The 20,948-nt window shown below is 39.6% G+C and overlaps 3 protein-coding genes across 5 annotated transcripts in view; 1 reads left to right on the top strand and 2 right to left on the bottom strand.

The window, feature by feature from the left end:
* cep295 (centrosomal protein 295) overlaps positions 1 to 3,583 on the bottom strand; it is a 32,141-nt gene extending 28,558 nt beyond the window's left edge. For 2 of the 3 annotated variants that reach the window (XM_066699258.1, XM_066699260.1), the window contains exons 1-6: positions 3,328 to 3,583; positions 2,868 to 2,985; positions 2,528 to 2,728; positions 1,453 to 1,577; positions 579 to 672; positions 168 to 281 (exon numbers count right to left, since the gene is read on the bottom strand). In XM_066699258.1, the coding sequence (XP_066555355.1) occupies positions 168 to 281; positions 579 to 672; positions 1,453 to 1,577; positions 2,528 to 2,728; positions 2,868 to 2,985; positions 3,328 to 3,332 (657 nt within the window). In that variant the 5' untranslated portion in view covers positions 3,333 to 3,583. The remainder of the gene's footprint in view (positions 1 to 167; positions 282 to 578; positions 673 to 1,452; positions 1,578 to 2,527; positions 2,729 to 2,867; positions 2,986 to 3,327) is intronic. The other variant, XM_066699259.1, reaches the window with a different exon arrangement.
* Positions 3,584 to 4,628: 1,045 nt separating this feature from the next.
* On the top strand, positions 4,629 to 11,636 carry med17 (mediator complex subunit 17). The gene is made up of 13 exons (XM_066699261.1): positions 4,629 to 4,783; positions 5,434 to 5,694; positions 6,243 to 6,403; positions 6,695 to 6,914; positions 7,353 to 7,489; positions 7,580 to 7,661; positions 7,922 to 8,074; positions 8,221 to 8,351; positions 8,588 to 8,772; positions 9,819 to 9,956; positions 10,229 to 10,346; positions 10,645 to 10,804; positions 11,166 to 11,636. Exons 2-13 carry the CDS (start codon positions 5,460 to 5,462, stop codon positions 11,372 to 11,374), a joined length of 1,929 nt encoding a protein of 642 aa, XP_066555358.1. The 5' UTR covers positions 4,629 to 4,783; positions 5,434 to 5,459; the 3' UTR covers positions 11,375 to 11,636.
* A 1,549-nt stretch (positions 11,637 to 13,185) lies between these two features.
* On the bottom strand, positions 13,186 to 19,668 carry vstm5 (V-set and transmembrane domain containing 5). The gene is made up of 4 exons (XM_066699262.1): positions 19,468 to 19,668; positions 14,493 to 14,819; positions 13,980 to 14,114; positions 13,186 to 13,705 (listed from the first exon to the last, which is right to left on the bottom strand). The coding sequence occupies exons 1-4, from the start codon at positions 19,544 to 19,546 to the stop codon at positions 13,644 to 13,646; spliced, it is 603 nt and encodes a 200-aa protein (XP_066555359.1). The 5' UTR covers positions 19,547 to 19,668; the 3' UTR covers positions 13,186 to 13,643.
* Positions 19,669 to 20,948: the final 1,280 nt, after the last annotated feature.

Below are 20,948 nucleotides of genomic sequence, written 5' to 3'. Positions count from 1 at the left end.
AGAAAACGTTTAAAAAAAAAAAAAAAAAAAAAAAAAAACTTATGATTGTCAAAATTAATAGGAAGGCATTTATATGAAAACGTTTAAAATGCATAGGTTGCTATAAATAATCCTTAATAGGTTTTAAAAAAGTCCATTCCTACATTTTCCACTGCAGAATTCATTACCTGTGCTTTGTCACCTTCCCTGTCCACACAAGCTTCAGGTAGATGGTAACGCGTGACAGAAAAACTGTCAACATCAGACATCTTCACAGAACGGAGCTTCTTCACTTCAATGCTCTATAGCGCCAAAAACAGTCAGTGTTTTACAGACAATATCACTAAAAACATGTTATGTACCTTGCATGGATTCCTATAGCAATTCTATAGCACAGATGCATAGAAAAAAAAAGACTTTGCATAAATTGTATTCATCCTTGACACAAATTCGGCAAACACTGTTTCACCTTAAAAATCAATACAATAAGTCACATGACCTTGAAGCAGATATTGTACTAACAATAATGTATACAGTTATGTATTATGTAAATAAATCTGGGTTCTATAGCAAGTGATCTCTTCTGTTTCGACACTTACTTCAAGAGGGTCTGGAGGAGGGGGCGGGAGACTGGCAACTTTGGCAGCTCTCTCTTTCTCTGCAAGTAAAGCTTTCCTCCGAGCTTTAATACGTCTGTACAAAACAAAGATACGTACCACATTAGAACTCCACCGAGCCAAAAAATAAGACAAAAGCACACAACATCTAAATACACGGCTGTTAGAAGACCATACATAATTAGGTTAAGTGCAACCAATAAATTCATTGTGAAGCCTGAAATAACTGCCACTGGAATTTGTATTAGTTACTTAGTGGACATCATGTAAAAGCCATTTTAAAGCTGTAGTAACCATTTCAGATAAATATCACCATTCTTCCATAAAATGTAGCAAGAATCCTTACACATGATTTTATATGACATACATATTTATTGTACTGGGAATGTATTTTATATTCACCAACATTTCACAGAGCCCAAAGCAATTTGGCTGCTGTCTTCAACTAAATAGTTTAATCTTTATGTATTCATAGGTTAACGGATAAATGTTTAGCATTAACCAAGATCTGTGACAGCACTCAGTGAAATAAAATGACAACACATTGTTGCAGTTAGATGCATACAAAAACAATCCAGGTATTTTAAAATGAACACTGTACTTTAAAAGGTTTAAAATCTGTCTAATTAAACCCATGCAGATGTGAACAGAAATCCTAATTAGATGCAAATCAGTTTAGGAGGAAAATCTCCTTTCATTGTAACTAGTCTTATGGGCAGCATTTCTCAAACCATGTCACTTTACACAGAGCAGATTTATGAGTCATAAATGAACTGTCTGATCAACAACTTTATATCAAGAGGTTTTGAAAAATTAAAATATGAAACTGCCAATTCAATAAGTGTAAAGAACTGACCGATTTTGATCTTCATGCTGTTTTTGCCTTTCTGTTTTTAACTCTTTGAGGGCTTGTCTGTGTCGCTCTTCGGCCTTCTCGTTACTCTCAACAGCTTTCTGTGCGATTGCTGCCCAGTCAGGTTCCTGAAAAATTACAGATATCAGGCATTATTGATGTACACATTTAAATAGGATTTTTTTTTAACAGAATCATACACTAAAAGCATTATGCCTTTCTTCAACACAGTGTGTAATCAAAGTAGTAGTTGTACTTTTTCCATTTGAAATTTGGAGTGAGACAAAACACTTTCACTCCTGGGCTCCTGAGCAATATCTAAAAGGTCAGTGAAACAGGCTAAAAATACAAATTATACAAAACATATTACTGACTGTTTTAACATAAAAATTGATGCTCTGCTAATTCAGCGAGAACTTTATTTTGAATTCAATTAAAATGTAATTAAAAGCATGGAGTGAGTGCAAAAGTATACTTAAATCCTAAAACAAAGAAATGACACTATAAAATTGTGTGTTGATATCTCCAAACCATAACCAATCTTATTTTCATTCAATTATAATTTAGCTGCATTTGAATGATCAAAAAGCACCAGTCTGAGAAAGAATAAACCCCAATAGGAACAAAAGAGAAATCCATGCCAACTAAGTGATGTGGCATTTGATTTCTTCCACTGAAGTCAAACAATTTATACATTAACTGCTTGAAGGATAGAGATTGTTGGTTTTAAAACATTAGGCAAACACTAACATCACAATGATCTCATGCATATTTTCAAAATCCTTCCAGTGGTACAGTTAATATTGGATGATAATAAGGGGTAACAACACGTGTTAAAGTGTACGTTTATCAAGACTGTAATTAACAGTGATTCTTGGATGCAATGCTATTTCTTACAAATATATTTTAAACATAATATTAATACTGAAATTTGATTTAAATCATAACTCACTGAGAGGCTTGTGTGTGTGTGTGTGTGTGGATAGAGTGAGAAAATACAGCACTATAAACTGATGAATAGCCTATACGGTATACACAGCTTCTTGTCTGGGACTGGACGCTTCAAAGGTTTCAGTACGCTGTCGTGTGCGCTCCGGTGGCCCTCTCCCACGGCCTGCAGGCTGCTTTGGTAGAGCCTTTCCAGCGCCCGCAGTTTCTCCGCCTGCTCCCGCTGCCACTCCGCCCTCAGCTCCCCGGCCAGCTGCTGCAGCTCCCGGTCCCGGCGGTGCTGCACCTCCCGCCTGATCTGCAGGGCTATGGACCTCTCCTGCTCTCGGACCTGCAACACAACGGCCACCTGGTTACTGTGTATTGGCTTTTAACATATCCAGAGTTCATCGTGTTGCAACTGAACACACGTCTATAAAGTGATCGGTGCAGATGATCAAGCACAAAACTACGCGCGATACACGGATTACCTGTTGTAGTCTGAGTTTGCGTCTCCGCTCCTGCTCCTCTTTCAAAAGCTGTGCCTCTTCATTGGGGCTGAGTCTCAGCCTCGCTACCTTCGCCACCTTCCTCTTCATCTTCATCTTCCTTACGCACAACAGAAAGGAAATAACGGGGGGCGTCGGTGTGGCGCAGACGTCCGCAGCTCTGCGCAGCTCTGGAGAATCCCCCCGATCCCATTGGTGGAGCAGCGCAGACCCGCGCACATCTGCGGGAATCTGCGCTACACCTGCGCGGCTGTTCCTACTTCGAAAATCTTTTAATTTTGTAATAATGTAAACAAGCAAACGTATATATGCAACTGGCCTCAATGAATAACACACTGGACGAAAACAGTATTTACATACATTATTTGAAGCAAAGCCCTTCCCTTTCACAAACCCTGCAGATTTCTCACTCTCTTGCAGATGTTTATTATATTTCACTCACCTCATCTTATTTATTCATCAGTTGCTCAAAAGCTGTGATCCAGTAGCCCATGCCGTTCATTTTACAATGCAAGACTAAATCAAACATTGACTGCACACATCGTAAATACACAAGCTCCCTAGGAAATACAATTTGGATGCTCTGCCTTTAGATATCAATATTTTAATGATAAAATATCCTTCTCTGATTGAACTTTGTTGTCATCTCCTTCTGTGCTGGTACTCAGTGGTTTTAAACGGCGGTTTGTCGGCGTTACGTGACGTCATATCCGGCATTTAAACAGCCCGCTAAGGCTCGGAAGTCGGCGGGAGAAAGTGTGCGCTGGTCTTCTACTTTTAAATATCGTCATTCATGCGGTTTGTAGTCAGCCACCTACATAGCAATGACACATTTCTAGCTAATGCGGATTATTACGTGTATATATATACAATTAATTTAATTTTCCATAAACATGTTACAATAAATTAGAAATATAAATGCTTAGGCTAACTAAATAAGTATGATGACGTTTAATTATAGCAGCATGCTCTTGTAGCTACAGACGCAGTTGTATACTGATGCAATTTTGAAAACTAGAAGCACACACATACATAAGAATATTACTTTTAGAATTTGGATTATAAAGAATGATTAGTATTACAGCAAACATTCATTTGAATTGGCCACATATGGCCGATATATACCGTGTAGAAAACAAATATGGTAGCGTGTACTGCACCGTGGTTAAAATACGTTATAGTGTCGTGCTTTTGAATGCATCCAAATGTGGTGTTCAAACTTGAACAGGTAGTAATGTCTCAATGCTATGTAGGTAGCTTTTTATATTTTGCAAGAACGAAGCGACGCTCATTTATGTATTGTAGGCAATAAATGCGGTATATCTTTATTGGAGGCTTCGCCGGTTTAAAATGTGCTATTTCCACTGATAATTAAAGGACACAGGTTCCCACACAAACACATCAATGCTGGAGCCCAATCTCCGGGCATGTCAACACACACGCGTGACGTATGCGCTCATTCCTGTTGCTTAGAGGTGCAAAGCATACTGGGAATTGTAGTTTGTTGTCAATGTCCTTGCTGCGATCGCGCAAAGAAAGCACAGTAATCATACTTTCACCATTCATTCGATTAACACCAAATGGCAGATTCGTTGTACATTTACAATCCAACTGTAACTACGAACTCATTGATTAAAGCTACGCTACCACGATCTCCTTTCAAATGCAGAAGACTGGTCGCGTTCTTGTAGCACAGATTTCCGCAGTTCTGCGCAGATCTGCATAATTCCATTGGTGGAGCAGCGCAGACCTGCGCAGAACAGCGGAGATCTGCACAAACGCGACCACTGTGCATTAGCAAGATCTCGCGATAAAGAGAGCCAGTGACGTACTTCCCGTTTCTCGTTTGACTTCCGGTCCAGGCAATCTGGATGTAGTTTCCTTTGAAAAAAAAAAATGTAAGTACGATAAAAGCGTAAAATGTTGTAACCTTTTAAAATGTCTCCCTATTACCTGCAAAAGTGAAGAGTACAAATTATATCGGTTAATTATCGTTTATTTTTTGTCTTGGAATTGTTGAAACTGGAACTTTGTAACTATTTTAATTGTGTTTCTGCAGTAGGCTATCTATCTACATTAGCCTAAATATCTGAGTAGTATTGTTTATTGTTGTTTTCCTTATTGGGAATTTGAATTAATGTTTCTCTTATTAGCCTTTTATGTTGTGTATTTTGTTTAATTTTAGGTTGTTAGTAGAAGCTAAAGCTTTTTGATGATGAAGTATCCATTAGTGTTTGCATCAAGGAGAGTTAATATGTGGCAGTTCAAATCTATTTTAAATGGCTGGTATTTGTGTTATATTTTAATTTAGGATGGTTGTAAAGGCGTATTACTTTTGTGAAATTGAGAACTATTCATGTTTACATTGTGATGGGACTGTAGTTCATAGATTTGGCTCTAGTTTTTCTCAATAATTCAACCAATCAGCTCTACTACTACAGACAGGACGTTAAGATGAAACCACCAAGCTCTAAGAGGACAACTGAATTGACATCCCCTTGGCTTGTAGTACATGCTTCAGTGCTCAGATCTTATTTTATACATGCAGCTGTGGGGACATTGAAACCCGTCATCATGTCCGGCGGTCCGGCAGTGCGGGTCAGCATCGAGTCTGCCTGTGAGAAGCAGGTGCAGGAGGTGTCTCTGGACGGGATCGAGACCTATGTCCAGCCGCTGTCCATGTCCCAGAACCTGGCCAAGCTCGCCCAGCGCATTGACTTTGGCCAGGGCTCTGACTCGGAGGAAGAAGGCGGAGATGGGACATCCCGAGAGCAGGAGTGGGGGAAGCAGGAGCCCGAGGAGGACGAAGGTGAGGACTGTCAAGTGCTGAGGTTGAAGATAAAACAGTGCGATGGCAGGCGAAACACCTGTACTGGAAGTCATTTGCCAAATAAATAAAAGGGCAACCTTCGAAGAGGTTGTAAAAAATAGCTGTTGATATTGTATCAAATAATATCCACCTGTATTGAGATTTGTGAGCTTTTTAATATTGATTTATAGGAAATGTTGTTTCAAGGTAGAATGGCAGTTTAATACATGCACACATTAATAATAGCTTGCCTACAGTATCTTAGGTTTAAATTTGGATAAAGGAAACATTTATTTGATGTGATTCCAAATGTAATATAATTAAGACAAGAATAAAGCACTCAACCTAAGTATTGTTTGAAATCCCTGAAGTGGAAAGTCCTGCCAGCGCAGATCTTTTCTAGGCACTGTAACAAGGCAATGTCGGGATTGACATATTAACAGCTCTCCATGCTGTATGGATAGACAGAGCAGCTCAAGCACCGAGATTGTACTGAAAATTGCTGTAAAGCTGAAAGACTCCGTTGAAGGACTGTTTTACTTTCCCAGCGACTGTAAAGTTCCAGCCATCACTGTGGCCCTGGGACTCTGTGAGGAACAACCTGCGGAGCGCGCTCACCGAGATGTGTGTGCTGTACGATGTACTCAGTGTGGTCAAAGAGAAGAAATACATGACACTGGACCCTGTGTCCCAGGAGCTTACCGGAAAGGTGAAAAATCAACTGTTTTTGTTTAGAGACGTGAACAATATTGAGTATCTGAATAATTATGGTCATCCCTGAGAAGAGCCTTTTTTGAAGTGCAAAACCTCTTTAACAACAAACTGAAATATGCAATTAACCCATAGACAACAGGCTATAGAGATTGTTTATGACTGAAAACAGGTGTAACGTAAAACTCATAAGACATATTCTAGCTGTTATTCTGTACAACATTAAAAGTGGTCTTGGTTTTTATGCAGTATTCTCACATGTTTTCAATTGCCATTTTGTTTGTGAAAGACCCCCCAGGTTTTCCAGCTTATTAGCAAAAAGAAATCCCTGGCAACAGCAGCTCAGATGCTTCTAAAAGGAGCAGATAAGCTCAGCAAGTCTGTGGCAGAGAACCAGGAGAACAGGCGGCAGAGAGACTTCAACTCAGAGCTGCTCAGGCTCCGGTCCCAGTGGAAACTCAGGAAAGTGGGAGACAAGATCCTCGGAGACCTCAGCTACAGGAGTGCAGGTATAAATCCCTCATATCAGGGAGCAGACCAACACAATCACAAGTCTTTCTGTTTTCATTACCAATGTACAGAAGTAGTAGGATGGCTTCCCCATTGAAGTTATACAGTCAATATCATGCATAGACTGCAGAGGGTGACATTAGCTTGAGTTGTTTCAAATCTTTCTGCCTGAAACAATTGAACCTTTGCTTATGTCCATTACATTGGGGGGGAAAATACATTTTTATTAATTTCAAGCAAACCTTCTTTAAACACCCACTATACTCATGCAAGGAGAGAGGATTCTGACTGTTCTATATGGAAATTGTATTGTTTTTAGTTGGCCCTTAAGTGCTTAACTAGATTTATAAACATCAGCTCATAGCCTGCTGTTTTTAAGAGTTAGTGTGCTTCTAGTGGAATGATGCAACATTTCTATCTGTTTTGTGTGTGTTAAGGATCATTGTTCCCCCATCACGGCACTTTCGAAGTGATAAAGAACACAGACATTGACCTTGATAAGAAGATCCCAGAGGACTACTGCCCTCTTGATGTTCAGATTCCCAGTGATCTGGAAGGATCTGCTTACATCAAGGTAAAGTGTTTGGGAGACTAGTGGTTTTGCATTCCTGAATTATATGGGCTTTAAACATTTTTTTAAATCCAATCTTTTCAAACTTTTCAGGTTTCTATTCAGAAGCAAGCTCCCGATATTGGAGACCTCGGGACAGTGAACCTTTTCAGAAGACAGCCAAAAGCAAAAGCAGGTACAGGAATCACTGAATACAAAGACTGCGTGTATCTTGTATACTTTCACTGAGTATGCTTGTTAATTACCTTAACATCATGGACTGTTAAACCCTTTATTATTCTCTGACAAACTTTGGCAATACACTATGTTTAATATGCTGTTTCCTTTCATTTATTAGAATTTCATTTAAATCTTAAATTTAAGTGTTAGTGATGCAGGTGGTGTCAAGTATGTCACCATGAACAATCGCATTGATGATTGTGTTGTTTTGGATAGGAACTCAGCCCTGGCATGTAAAACTGGAAGCTGCCCAAAATGTCCTTCTTTGTAAGGAGATTTTTGCACAGCTCTCCCGTGAAGCAGTCCAGATTAAGTCCCAGATCCCTCACATTGTGGTAAAGAATCAGATCATCTCCCAGCCTTTTCCAGGTAAGAAGTGTATTGTTCATGATTTCCTCTTACGGACTAATGTGATATGTTCTTCGTGGGATGTGTTAATAAATGTACCATATGAAGTTTCATTTAGAATTTGTCTTGAGCAATGATTAAACCGTTTTTCTCTGTCTTATTTGTAGGTCTCCAGCTGTCCATTTCACTGTGCCACTCCAATGGGGATAGGAAAAATCAGAGAGCCTCTCCCGAAAAGCCCAAACCCGATGATCACTTGTATGTGCTGGAACACAATCTCCATCAGCTCATGAGAGAGGTACACTGCATTTGCCAGCAGTTGTTGACAAGTTTAATACACAGGGCACACGTGGTTAAGTTGTCACAGAAGAATTAAACTAGAAAGTCCTTTGTAATGCAAAAAGTGTTGGGTTATCTTTCACTGGAGTTTCCTGTCTGCAAGTTTGGGGGTTATCAGTTTGTAATCAGTTATGTTTGTTCAGAAAATGGGTGTATACCTGTCTCATGGTCACTTTTTGCATGTTCTCTCTGCAGTTCCACAAACAGACCCTGAGCTCCATAGTGATGCCTCATCCTGCCAGTGCCCCCTTTGGGCACAAGAGGCTGCGCTTGGCTGGGCCCATGGCCTATGATAAGGCAGAGATTGCCTCCTTGCAGCAGAACGAAGGTCTCCTGGAGAAGGTCATCAAGCAGGCCAAGCACATCTTCCTCAGGAGCAGGTTTGTGTGGCGAGGCACACGTCATTATAGACAAGCGAGTATGAAAGTGTCTGAGAGCCCATGCTGTTTTGCAATACTAGGGCTGAGATATTGTTTGATTTCACTACACTGTTTCTTTGATAACTGCCAACTCTTTCAAGGCATGGTAATAGGCAATTACTATTTCCCAATAATGGAATCTGTGCTACACCTGCGCGGCTGTTCCTACTTGGAAAATCTTTTTTTTTTTTTTTATAATGTATACAAGCAAATGTATATATGGAACTGGCCTCAATTTATGTAAATACTGTTATCGTCCAGTGTGTTATTCATTATTTGAAGCAAAGCCCTTCCCTTTCACAAACCCTGCAGATTTCTCACTCTCTTGCAGATGTTTATTATATTTCACTCACCTCATCTTATTTATTCATCAGTTGCTCAAAAGCTGTGATCCAGTAGCCCATGCCGTTCATTTTACAATGCAAGACTAAATCAAACATTGACTGCACACATCGTAAATACACAAGCTCCCTAGGAAATACAATTTGGATGCTCTGCCTTCAGATATCAATATTTTAATGATAAAATATCCTTCTCTGATTGAACTTTGTTGTCATCTCCTTCTGTGCTGGTACTCAGTGGTTTTAAACGGTGGTTTGTCGACATTACGTGACGTCATATCCGGCATTTAAACAGCCCGCTAAGGCTTGGAAGTCAGCGGGAGAAAGTGTGCGCTGGTCTTCTACTTTTAAATATCGTCATTCATGCGGTTTGTAATCAGCCACCTACATAGCAATGACACATTTCTAGCTAATGCAGATTATTACGTGTGTGTGTGTGTATATATAATTTAGTTTTGCATAAACATGTTACAATAAATTAGATGCTCTTGTAGCTACAGACGCTAACTGGTAACTGATGGGACTGGGCTGTTTATTTCTTACTGCTGTTTTCAAAGGTTGTGTTTTATTGATATGAGGTTTCGTAAAATTAAGGGACTTTATCTGGGTGAGTATTTGAGTGGTGAAACGTTTCTTAACTTGTGTTCATTTATTTATTTTTCCAAGAACTGCAAGAACCATAGACACCCTGGCGAGCCGCATCGAAGATCCCCAGATCCAGGCCCACTGGTCAAACATCAATGATGTGTACGAGTCCAGTGTCAAGGTGTTAATTACCTCACAGGGGTATGAGCAGATCTGCAAGTAAGTACTGGAGCTGATCACCACAAGTTTGTTCACTGTGTAGTTGCTTGAAGCTGCAGTTAAATTTGACTGTTTGAAGAGCATTTATCTACATAATGGTTTGAGATAGCTATGTCCTGTTCTTCAGCAACATTAACTAATTAAAAAAATATGAAAGTATTGTCCATAATTTTAGTTCAAGCTGCAAATGTAATAGTTTTAAGATGCAGTGGCCTTGTTCCAGAGCACAGGGATGTGTCCCAGCAGTGTGTAAGTGGTTGTTTTTCTATCAGGTCCATCCAGCTACAGCTGAATATTGGTGTGGAGCAGATCAAGGTGGTGCACAGAGATGGCCGGGTCATCACGCTGTCGCACCAGGAGCAGGAGCTGCAGGACTTCCTCCTCTCACAGGCCAGTGCCACAGCTCTGCCCATCGCTCCTGAATTTCAAACACGGTTCAAACCTAAAAAGCTTTGCAAAATGAGCCATATGACCAGGAAGAAAAGAGTTATATGGAGGTCAAGCTGTAAAACCAGGCTGTCGTTCCCTCAGTGTGTTTAGTTTAGCCAAACTAATCGAGAAACTACTGACCACGTCTTACTGTGGATTGTTCAAATCCCTGAACTACAGCAATGTGGTAAAGATGACACCATGAGCTCGGTGGCAACTACAGCCTGTCCCTTATTAAAATAAATGTTGTTATTTCCAGATGTCGCAGCACCAGGTCCATGCGGTGCAGCAGCTGGCCAAAGTGATGGGCTGGCATGTGCTGAGCTTCAGTAATCACGTGGGCCTTGGCTCGGTGGAGAGCATTGGCAACGCCTCTGCCATCACCGTGGCTTCCTCCAATGGGGAGTACTCCATTTCTGGTAAGAGGACGGAGTCGTGTTGACGCTTGCATGGGGAGATTAAACATATGGGGTAGAATCTGTGACTCTTATTGCCCTAATTTTTTTTTAAGAATTGAAAGATTCACTTTCTAAAGCTGTAATGTTTCACACCTTTTCCGAAGTACACATGCAGGAGGATGGTTGCTGTCAAGCACAAGGTAATCTCTTTGCACAAGTAGTATGTAAAACATGAATAAAGCAAAATTGTAGTATTCTGAGGTAGTTTATTTAGTACGTATTGAGAGAGAGAGAGAGAGAGAGAGAGAGAGAGAGAGAGAGAGAGAGCGCGAGCTGAGTGCAGCTGCCAGGTTTGATCCTCACACCCTGTCTGTGATTGCAGTGCGCAACGGGCCGGAGAGCGGCTGTAAGGTCATGGTGCAGTTCCCCCGCAACCGGTGCAAAGACCTGCCGAAGAGCGACGTCATCCAGGACAACAAGTGGAACCACCTGCGGGGGCCGCATAAGGAGGTGCACTGGAGCAAGATGGAGGGACGCAACTTTGTGTACAAAATGGAGCTCTTGATGGCAGCTCTCACCCCTTGCCCTTAGAGTAGCCTTGGCACAGAAAGTCCACAGGCTGCAGAAACACTTGAGACAATAAGCCTAGCGTTTGTTTTTCTGTGCTCTGCTCAACCACTTTACTGGGACGATTGCCGAGTGCGGAGTAAAGTTCTCTGCCATGCGAGAACCTGAGCTTTCGGTTAATTGTAAGGAAGAGGAAATACGGACTTAAACTCCTCACCCTCTTCTGACATATTTGCTGTATTCTTGATCCAAACAACTTTAATAAAATTGAACTAAGTGATTAAAACTCTCTGTATTTTTACCTAATTTAAGACCGTCTGCCTCACTTTAGAAGATTCACAGACAATCACTAATGCATGAAGACAGTGCGCACTTCAAGTATAGGCTGCCTTACAGAGTGAGTGTTTAACACAAATGTTATGACCTCTTCACTGTGGCTAGAACCGAGAATATAAAAGGCTAAATGGTGTCTTATACAAAATTAATTTGTTTTATCAGATTAATTGTGGGTAATTAAACACTGTATGTTTGCAAAGTTGTACTTTCTGTGGGGAAAAATGGAAAATAGTTTTATGTAGATTTTTCAGGAAGGATTTGTACAGTATCAAAGGCAGAACATTTAAATTCTCAATAGAAAATGCCGAATTTGATCTGCATAAGAAGCCTTTGATATTGTAAGCCTGTTTTTATGTTTAAATATATTTGTATATGGGCAACTAAGAAAGGAATACATACTAGTAAAAGAAACTTCAGATCTTTATGCATGTACCAGTGTGCAATGTTGCTCTGGGCTTTGGGTTTGATTTTTTGAAATGACTAGTGAAGATCTGGCAAAGATTAAGGATAATATTTTTCTGGAAATGTGATCTGATGTTTACATGCTATACACAGGTGAGTGACACCTGTAAGTATCTGGGCTTTTTCATTCTTGTAATGACATTTCCCAATGAAAAATGTAATTACAAGAATGAAAAACATGTATTTGGTTGTTTATTTTAATGGTTTGCAGAGGAGGGAACAACATTCTACTTTATCATTCTACTCACCAAATCGTATGCATGGGACTGGGATATTATAGGTGTCTATCTTTGGTATGTAAGACTTCACAGTGGCTTAGTTATTTTTAAATAGTTTTCATTCATGCCCTCAACATGCCTTATTTTTGACTTAATTTTTTCTTCTAAATTTCAGCCTCCTTAGTCAGCCTCACACCTGAGGAATGGTGGCAAAGAAGGTATTGTTTTTAAATGGAAACCTTAAAAATACATAGTTTTAAATCAAATTCTCCCCAGTTTGTAGTCACTGCAGGAATCTTTCATATATCCAGCCAGGCCTTGAATAATTAAAGACCATTCAAGCCATCTACCAATCCACAAATAACTAACATGTTATTTGATGCTGGATTTTGTTTGAAACGCTTCTTGCTTCTGTCTAATGGTAACCTGTCATCATGGTCTAGGTTTGTATTTTTACAGTTGACAGGTGAATTGCTATATTGGATCTTTATCCTTTCATTTAGGAAAGACAAGCATATTCTAATAGACACGTTGTCTTGTAAAACGCCCCCTGTTAACCAGTTTAGATCTTCCATTCATTATGCTGTGTCTGCTAAATATGGCAGAATGCAAAGCAATACTATTGTTTATTATGCAAATTGGAGCATATTGAACACTGCAGGACTTGCTTTCTTTCATTTTTCGTTTGCTCTTTAGTTTACGTACAAATGACGATCCACAAAAGTCTCTGATAAATGAATTGATTTGCATTGCAAATGAGCCATGCAACAAAGATCTGAACAAAGAGAAGCAGCACGTTATGATGCAATAAAGGCAAAGTACTTGGAATTACTTTATTTAACTTTTGATTGCAATGCTTTTTTTCACAGAAATAAAGTACATTTTGAAATGTTTTTGCAATTCTTCAGCCATAGATGTGCATCAGTCTGAATGTTACTCCTACCCTATGAGTCAAATTTACACCGACATGACATGACACCGTCTTGTGCATCTTGTGTCCAAGAAGGTGAAATAACAATAATTTGCTTTCTGTGCCTGCTTGCTCCTCGTACATAGAAACGATGTATGCATATCCTTTATATTCCTCAACAGGATTCCACTTTTTCATACGAGGAAATGAGATGACTTTGCTTTTCTTCGTCATCCCATCATTCTGCTTGATGTGCAAAAGCAAATCCTCTCCTCATCGAATCCAAGCATACAGCTTCCTCCTGCAAGCTTGAAACGTCACTGCCTCTCCACAGGACTCTTGTTGACTTTTGTTGTCAAGTTTTTCTTTAATGACTGGGACCTTGAGGTACCTCAGATCCCAGAGGCTGCAGCTCCACCTCCTCTAGTTCTGAAAAATATGTACTTTGTAAATGGGAGGAGAGGTGAACCTGTCTATTGTCTGGGACCTGAATTTGTTTTATTTTTATTTTGTATAAACCATTCACTAAGATGTTATGGTTTTGTGAAGGTGCATTTATGTGATGTAATAGAAGCTTTAAGAATGCAGTAAATGCTGGTAGGAGTGTTCACTTTCAATAAGTATTGCATTACAACTGCTATAATCTTATATCCTTCAGTATATAAATCGGCAGATGTTTTATTGTTAAAAAAGTAAATGTTACCTCTTTGTTTCCTTCTCCTCTTCACCAGATGTACAGTTTTGTCCAAAAACCACATTAAAATCATGAATAATCCTGCTATAGATGCAAGGACCATCCCGAAGACTATTAAAAAAGGCAAGTCCTCATAGAGTTTCTCTAGGGAAACAAAGCAGAATTTTACTAATAGTTGTGTTACAAATGTATTTTTATATATTGCTTTAGCAATTTAATTAGTTACCAAAACAATGAGGTAATTAATGTACAGATTAAAAAATAAATGTATTTATTGAAAAATTGATGAATACTTTTGGAACAAACTGTCTAATTTCAGTATATCCTTATAGTTATAGGTTATAACCCTGCTTTAACTTCCCTCTGTTAACACATACTAGTTCTCTGTACATGCAATTCACAGCCACAAAAACCTGGTAGTGATGTGGCTAGAACATTTTTACAACACTTATTTTATTAAAAACAAAATCTTGACTTAAAAATAATAAGTATCTGAGGTTGATCCTGTTCTCAAGTACTTACCAAAAACTTTCAATATGATAATGGAGTCCTTACTAATTCCCGAAGGCTCTGTCACGGTCATCACATAGAAACCAGAGTCTTTCACGCCTACATCCAGGAGCATAATGGAGCCATTGTAATACGTGTACAGTCTGTCCTTGTAAGGCTCTGAGATGTTCTCATACACATCTGGCTGCCACACCGCAATGTCCTGGTTCCTCCACAGGGACATGAATCTCCAGTGGATGGTGGGAGTTCCTTGGAACCAGTATTGCGTAGAGAAAAGCACATCGTCCTGTGCCAAGGCATTGATTCTGAGCTGAGGGGTTGTTATGGTGAGCGCTTGAACTGCAGAACAAAAGCATGGGAAGAATAATAGTTAAAATCACTATATTTGATTATTACAGTGTTACATCTCTAAAGGATACAACAGGATTGTTGTTTTGTTATTGCTGTTGTGCGTGTCACCACCAATGAAACCATTAACAGCACGGCAGAGCAGAGAATTACATGGGAGAGTTGCCAGTTTACAGTACAATCTCATTGTGTTAGTGTGTTGCTGAAATAGTTTACTGTAGATAATGTTCAATATAACCAGAATTGCAATTGCATAGGCTTTAAATACTATATAACTGGCAAATCATGTGGCCTAGTTTTTTTTTGTTTTGTTTTTTTTATCAAGCCTTGTGATTTGGACACTTTACAAAATATATGCTCATAAAAGAACACACCCAGTTTTTCTATATTGACTGAAATACAGATACTAATAGAAACAAACCTTAATTACAAAGTCTTTTCTATACTTAAAAAACAAGACTAATCACACACAGCTCACTCCACTGAGAAGTCTCTCCTGGCAGTCACTGACTGCCTCTCCTCAGTCCTCATCCCCCCCAACCTCTCCTCACTGGTGTACCCCAAGGCTCCATCCTGGGCCCCTTCCTGTTCTCTCTCTACACTCGCTCCCTGGGCCCCCTCATCTCATCCCATGGATTCTCTTAACATTTTTACACAGGTGATGCCCAGATCTTCCTGTCTTTTCCCTCTTCTGACCCTCTCATCCCCTCTCGCATCTCTTCCTGTTTGTCTACTATCTCCGCCTGGATGCACTCGCACCATCTCAAGCTCAACCTCTCCAAATCTGATCTCCTCTTTTTTCCCCACTCTTCCTCACCTTCTGCTGATCTCTCCATCTCAATCCCCTTGGAATCTATCTCCCTCTTCTTCCACTAAGAACCTAGGAGTCACCCTCGATCCTGCGCTCGTCTACATTCCAACCCTTCCTCACCAACTACTTGACTCAGCTGCTCGTCCAGTCCCTGGTCCTCTACGGCCTGGACTACTGCTACTCCCTCCTGACCAGCCTACCTGTGACTACTACCCGCCCACTCCAGCTCATCCAGAACTCTGCGACTCCCCGATTCGCACACGCTACTCCACTGCGCCGCTCCCTCCACTGGCTCCCAATACCGACACACATTCAGTTCAAGACGTTGACCCTCACCTACTGCTGCACCGAATTACCTTCAGACACTCATCTCCCCATATATCCCCTCCAGACCACTGCCTCCTCTGCTCTCCCCTTCCTCCAGAGCCGCTCCTTCTCATCCCTGGCCCCTAAGTGGTGGAATGACCTTCCCACTGAAGTCAAAACAGCAGAGTCCCTGACCTCCTTCCGGCGCTCGCTCAACACTCATCTTTTCAGACAGTACTTATAATTTAGCCATTTACTGTCCTGTAAGATAGCACTTATACAACGTTTTGTAATATTTATTGCTTTGCTTTACTAGTACTCGTATTGTTTATTTTGATTTCCCCTGTGCTCCCTTTCCCCTGGCCCTTGACTGTGACTTAACATCTTGTCTGCACTGATCAGTTTTTACAATCTAGGATGTAAGACTTGTATATTGTTTACAGTATATCTCGTATACACTTGTGTAAATTGGAATTTGTAAAATGTATTATGCCTTGAACTGCACTGTATTATTGCAATTTGTATTGCTCTTAAATTTTGTAAGTCGTCCTGGACAAGGGCATCTGCTAAGAAATAATAATAATAATAATAATAATACTGTTCTGCACCACAACACTTTCAATGTGATTTTTAAGGCCTTTGCTTTAGTGCAAAATGTACTCTGGGCTTTTCATAAAACAAAATTGTGCAACAGGGCTATGATGAAACTATTACATTTCTCCTGGAATACAATACAGATCTGCCCTGCCGGTCCCTACTCTGTATGTTCTGTTCGAACCCTGCCACCTATGAGCACGTGCAAGGCGTAACCATGGAAGTCTGGGTAAACCTGTTAGCAACTGCAACATGTATTACACAATTATGTCTTTACTACATTTTACACTGCTTGTAACCATTATAAATAAATACATCTTCAATTACATCTACACATGAATATTTAATTAATATGTATTAATTAACATTATTATCACTTAGTCTTTTTAGATAGATGGATAGATATATAGATAGATAGACACATAGTGACAGGCAGGCAGACAGATCAGTTAAATTAAATTCCTTTGTTTTTTTGGTTTCTCATTGGAATTAATCCCAGTGTTTTGAGGAATGGACATTTAGACAATAAACTGTATTTGTCTCTTTATATGAGATAATGTATAATTTCAGAAATAGATGCTTCTAAACAGATTGCGCATTTGGCTGGAGAAAGCCAGCAATAAATCATAAAGTTAGTAGCGGAATATTAACAAAGTCTGTATAGATTTCTCTGGAGGGTAATAACTATACTTGGATTAAAACAGACTTCTGATTGTCTGGAACAAACTTCCATTTTATTATTATTATTATTATTATTATTATTATTATTATTATTATTATTATTATTATTTATTGTCTAGATATCTCACTTTTTTAGCTATTCATGTGAAAATAAAGATTTCATGATCATTTACAATAAAGAGATGGGGGTAATTCTTTACAATAAGGTGGTATAATTCCCCATGATGTAATATATGAACACCATAAGATTAAAACATCATTACCTCATGCACATCATATGAATTCTGATGTTGAGAATATGAACCCTAACCCTGTTATACATGTGATCAGAAACATCAGAACTCAGAAGTGCATGACATATGCATGTGTTTATCCTGTGGTATTCATATATTAATTAATGAGGAATCACACCACCTTATTTTAAAGTGTGACCAACATATATTATCTGTCTGTATGGTTCTTGTTAAATTGTTATATCTTGCTTATGTGCAGAAGTGTATATAGCTAAATGACATTACTGCAGGAAACATAATTCCATAATAGATTAAATGCGGTAGGATGTAAAATCAGGAGGGTAGGGCACTACACAGCTACCTCCCCCATATACAGTACAGTAGGCTATGTTTAAAAAAAAAAAAAACAGGCAGTGAGAAATACAACAGACAGTAAGGACCCTTGAAGTTAAATGTTAACACAATTAAATCTGCTAAAGAAGAAATGCCACGTGGCCAGCTGCATCCAGCCAGGAGAGTAAAATTGGATCTTTCCACTGACGTGATCGGCCATGGCAAGTTTTAATGCCTCACATTGCTATCTGCTACCAGACGTGTTCAACCAGTACACAACAGAAATACAAAATGTTCAGCAGCTGAGGCATATGTGTGAATGGCTTGGATTTAGTGAAACACGTCAGTTCTATAACTTTGCAAATGTTTACAGACATGTGACCTGGGCCGGCCTTGGCCAGAGGTATCTGACCTGCCTCAGCCAACCAGGCAGTGGAAAACAAATTACTTTTTATCAATCACTGCTTGAGAGGAAAATGTAAAAATGTACTTTGATTTATATTTTTATATTTTACTGTTGACTTTTATTGGAGGTCTTGACCTTTGAAATCAGGCACACAATTAAAAATGTCTACAATTGCATAGTTCTCCTTCATGCATAGCAGAAGAGCAGGATCTGGCATTATTATGGCTATAGCTTTGCCTTGGCAATTCGAGATGCATTGTTTTGTCAAGGTAATGTGTCACTTCTAACCTGATATATGCCATTCCAGAGCTACCTGTATGTACAATAATAGATGCATCACTACTACATATTTTACATTCCCTGCCTGGGCTGCTGCAGTTCTGGAAGAATGCATTGTATTTATAAACCCTGTTGTTTTAGCCAAGGTGCCAGCTGATGTTGCTTTAAAAAGACCACTGAGGGAGGTGGGCAATACTCATGACAGGAACAAATTGCTGCTGAGATCAATCACAACTTCAGCTTTCTTTGTCTAATTGGATTCTCTTCCAAAATATTACCAAGAATTAATTGGAAATTGTCATGATTGTAAAAGTAATGCAAATGCAAATACTGCTACAAGGCATACCTACCAATTAGTGTGCTTACCAATCAAACTGAATGTGCAGCCATAAAATAATATAATTATTTATAATCCTGGCAGTAAATGTAGAAAACACATTGTGAATATCTTGGCTTTTTTTCAGTTCATAGAGATGTCAATGTTAAAATGCAAAACTGGTTTAACTCGCTACAGATCCTTCTGCCCCTGAGATGTACTGCTAAATTAACTTGTTTATGTAAACCTGGGCTCAAGTCTAAACCTGATTAACCAGTGGGTGGCAGTGCTCATGTCACTCTCACAGGTTTTGATTCATTTTAAAGAAACAACCTCTTGTGTTTGCTGCTTATCTGAGCATGTCTAGCAGGTTAACACTGATGGCTTGAGACACAGATTGCTTTCTGATTCGACAATTGCTTTCTTCCACCTGGGGGATACAAAGGCAGCATGGCCCCTGTGGAAGAATAGCTTCATGCCCCCTGTGCTGATGAGCCAGCTGGACGGACACTTGTTTTCCCTGTGTTGTTGGGAAGTATGGCTGCTAAAACAAAACACAGCACACATAACCTGGATTTCCCCTCTATCTTGTCAAACATAAAGACAGCTTTGCCTTAACAGGTTGAAAAAAAGGAGAAAAAAAAGTACAGTGTGTTTTCAATGTATACTGTAATACTTACCCGGCAGCCAAAAGCCCATGTAGCTTGTTATGAAGACCAGTAAGTGAATGTAAGTAGTCCATAAGCTCAGAGCCCTCATTAGAATACAACGTCCATCTAAACGCCTGCATAGAACGTCTCGTAGAAAGGTCCCTTTCCTCAAACACAACCTCTATGAGTGTGGCACTGACGGGCTCGACACATGTTTCTCCAGGGACCTAAGTGATTAAACAGGTTTACCTGTGAATACCTGTGTTGCAGAGTTGGCAGATGGGAGGGGACACATTTCTGAGCGAATCAGCTTTGCTGCATAATCAAACAGTCACACCCAACAGTTTCACTCGATCCAACCAGGAAGTCTGTTGTTGGCTCACCTTTAAAGCAACACTAAACTTGCTTTGCTTTGTGCTTAGTGTTATATCAATAATAATAATAATAATAATAATAATAATAATAATAATAATAATAATAGTAGTAGTCATAACAATAATAGTAATAATAATAAACTCTGCCCTTTACAATCAATGTGGACATGCACTTCCAAACCACCATAGACCTGAAAGTCACCCTGGATAAGGACATTTGCCAATATACAAATCAGAATGAAATAAACCCTGGCCCTGTACATTTTGCAGATCCCTTAAAACTCCCACCTGCCCACAATCTGTGCCTCCCCCTCCCCAACATGGTTTTGGGGGTGATATTAACAGGGCCACTGTGTACCCCCACATAACCAAACCAGAGAAAAACATCAATAAAACCAAAACATTTCACTGGGTATTAATGGCTTTTAATTCTCATATTGGAAGTGAACAGGGACTGCTGTTTGCAAAAACAAAACGTTTCAGGTTACACAGTGGTGGGCTCAGTTGGGAGGGGGGGTGACCCCTGGGCTGTTTTTCAGCTCCATCTTCATTCCCAGCTGCTCTTTGACCCTGGCAGGCACCGATTGCCGAGCACTGGGGCGGTTAGCTGGCTGGACTCATGTAGGTTGCCGGAAAGTAGCCTTCCCTTCCATTGAGGACACCCTCGTACCCTGAAAAAAGTACAATAAATTGAATTTAATTGAATTTAATTGAATGTCTTTATCCTCAATAAGCCAAACACCTGGCAGACACACTGCTGCTGAGCAATGAAGTGAAGACCTGGATGAATTAATTCCCTGGTCATTAATGAAGGGTTTCATGGAGGGATGAGAACCAGAAGAGTCAGCGTCTTTACAGCACGGTATTCTGCCCAGTCTCATCCAGTACACTAAGCTATATGTTATTTTATTTAAAAAAAAAACAAATTAAATGTACAGAATAAGTCAGTGTTTGTAGAACAAAAAAGCGCAAAGTTCGAAAACAGTACTGAAGTGTCACAAAAGCTTTTATTGAGATAACACTTCCAGAACTAATACTTCTGTCTCATTTTAAACAATGTTTATAAGAGCTGCTTAGTATGTCCACAGACAACACTCTCATAAAGTATAAACAGAAACAAAGTACATTACAAATAAG

The sequence above is a fragment of the Amia ocellicauda genome, chromosome 3, assembly GCF_036373705.1.
Source record: "Amia ocellicauda isolate fAmiCal2 chromosome 3, fAmiCal2.hap1, whole genome shotgun sequence".
Classification (NCBI taxonomy): domain Eukaryota; kingdom Metazoa; phylum Chordata; class Actinopteri; order Amiiformes; family Amiidae; genus Amia; species Amia ocellicauda.
This window is presented reverse-complemented; position numbering and strand designations above follow the sequence as displayed.

Excerpts from the sequence above, each read along its gene's own strand:
- med17 (XM_066699261.1), top strand. The coding sequence starts at position 5,460 with ATGTCCGGCGGTCCGGCAGTGCGGGTCAGCATCGAGTCTGCCTGTGAG. Across the intron at positions 6,404-6,694 it reads CCCAGGAGCTTACCGGAAAG|ACCCCCCAGGTTTTCCAGCT; the intron begins GTGAAAAATCAA and ends TGTTTGTGAAAG. Across the intron at positions 8,352-8,587 it reads TCCATCAGCTCATGAGAGAG|TTCCACAAACAGACCCTGAG; the intron begins GTACACTGCATT and ends TTCTCTCTGCAG.
- vstm5 (XM_066699262.1), bottom strand. The coding sequence starts at position 19,546 with ATGAGGGCTCTGAGCTTATGGACTACTTACATTCACTTACTGGTCTTC. Across the intron at positions 14,820-19,467 it reads CATGGGCTTTTGGCTGCCGG|TTCAAGCGCTCACCATAACA; the intron begins GTAAGTATTACA and ends TTTGTTCTGCAG. Across the intron at positions 14,115-14,492 it reads TATCATATTGAAAGTTTTTG|AGAAACTCTATGAGGACTTG; the intron begins GTAAGTACTTGA and ends TTGTTTCCCTAG.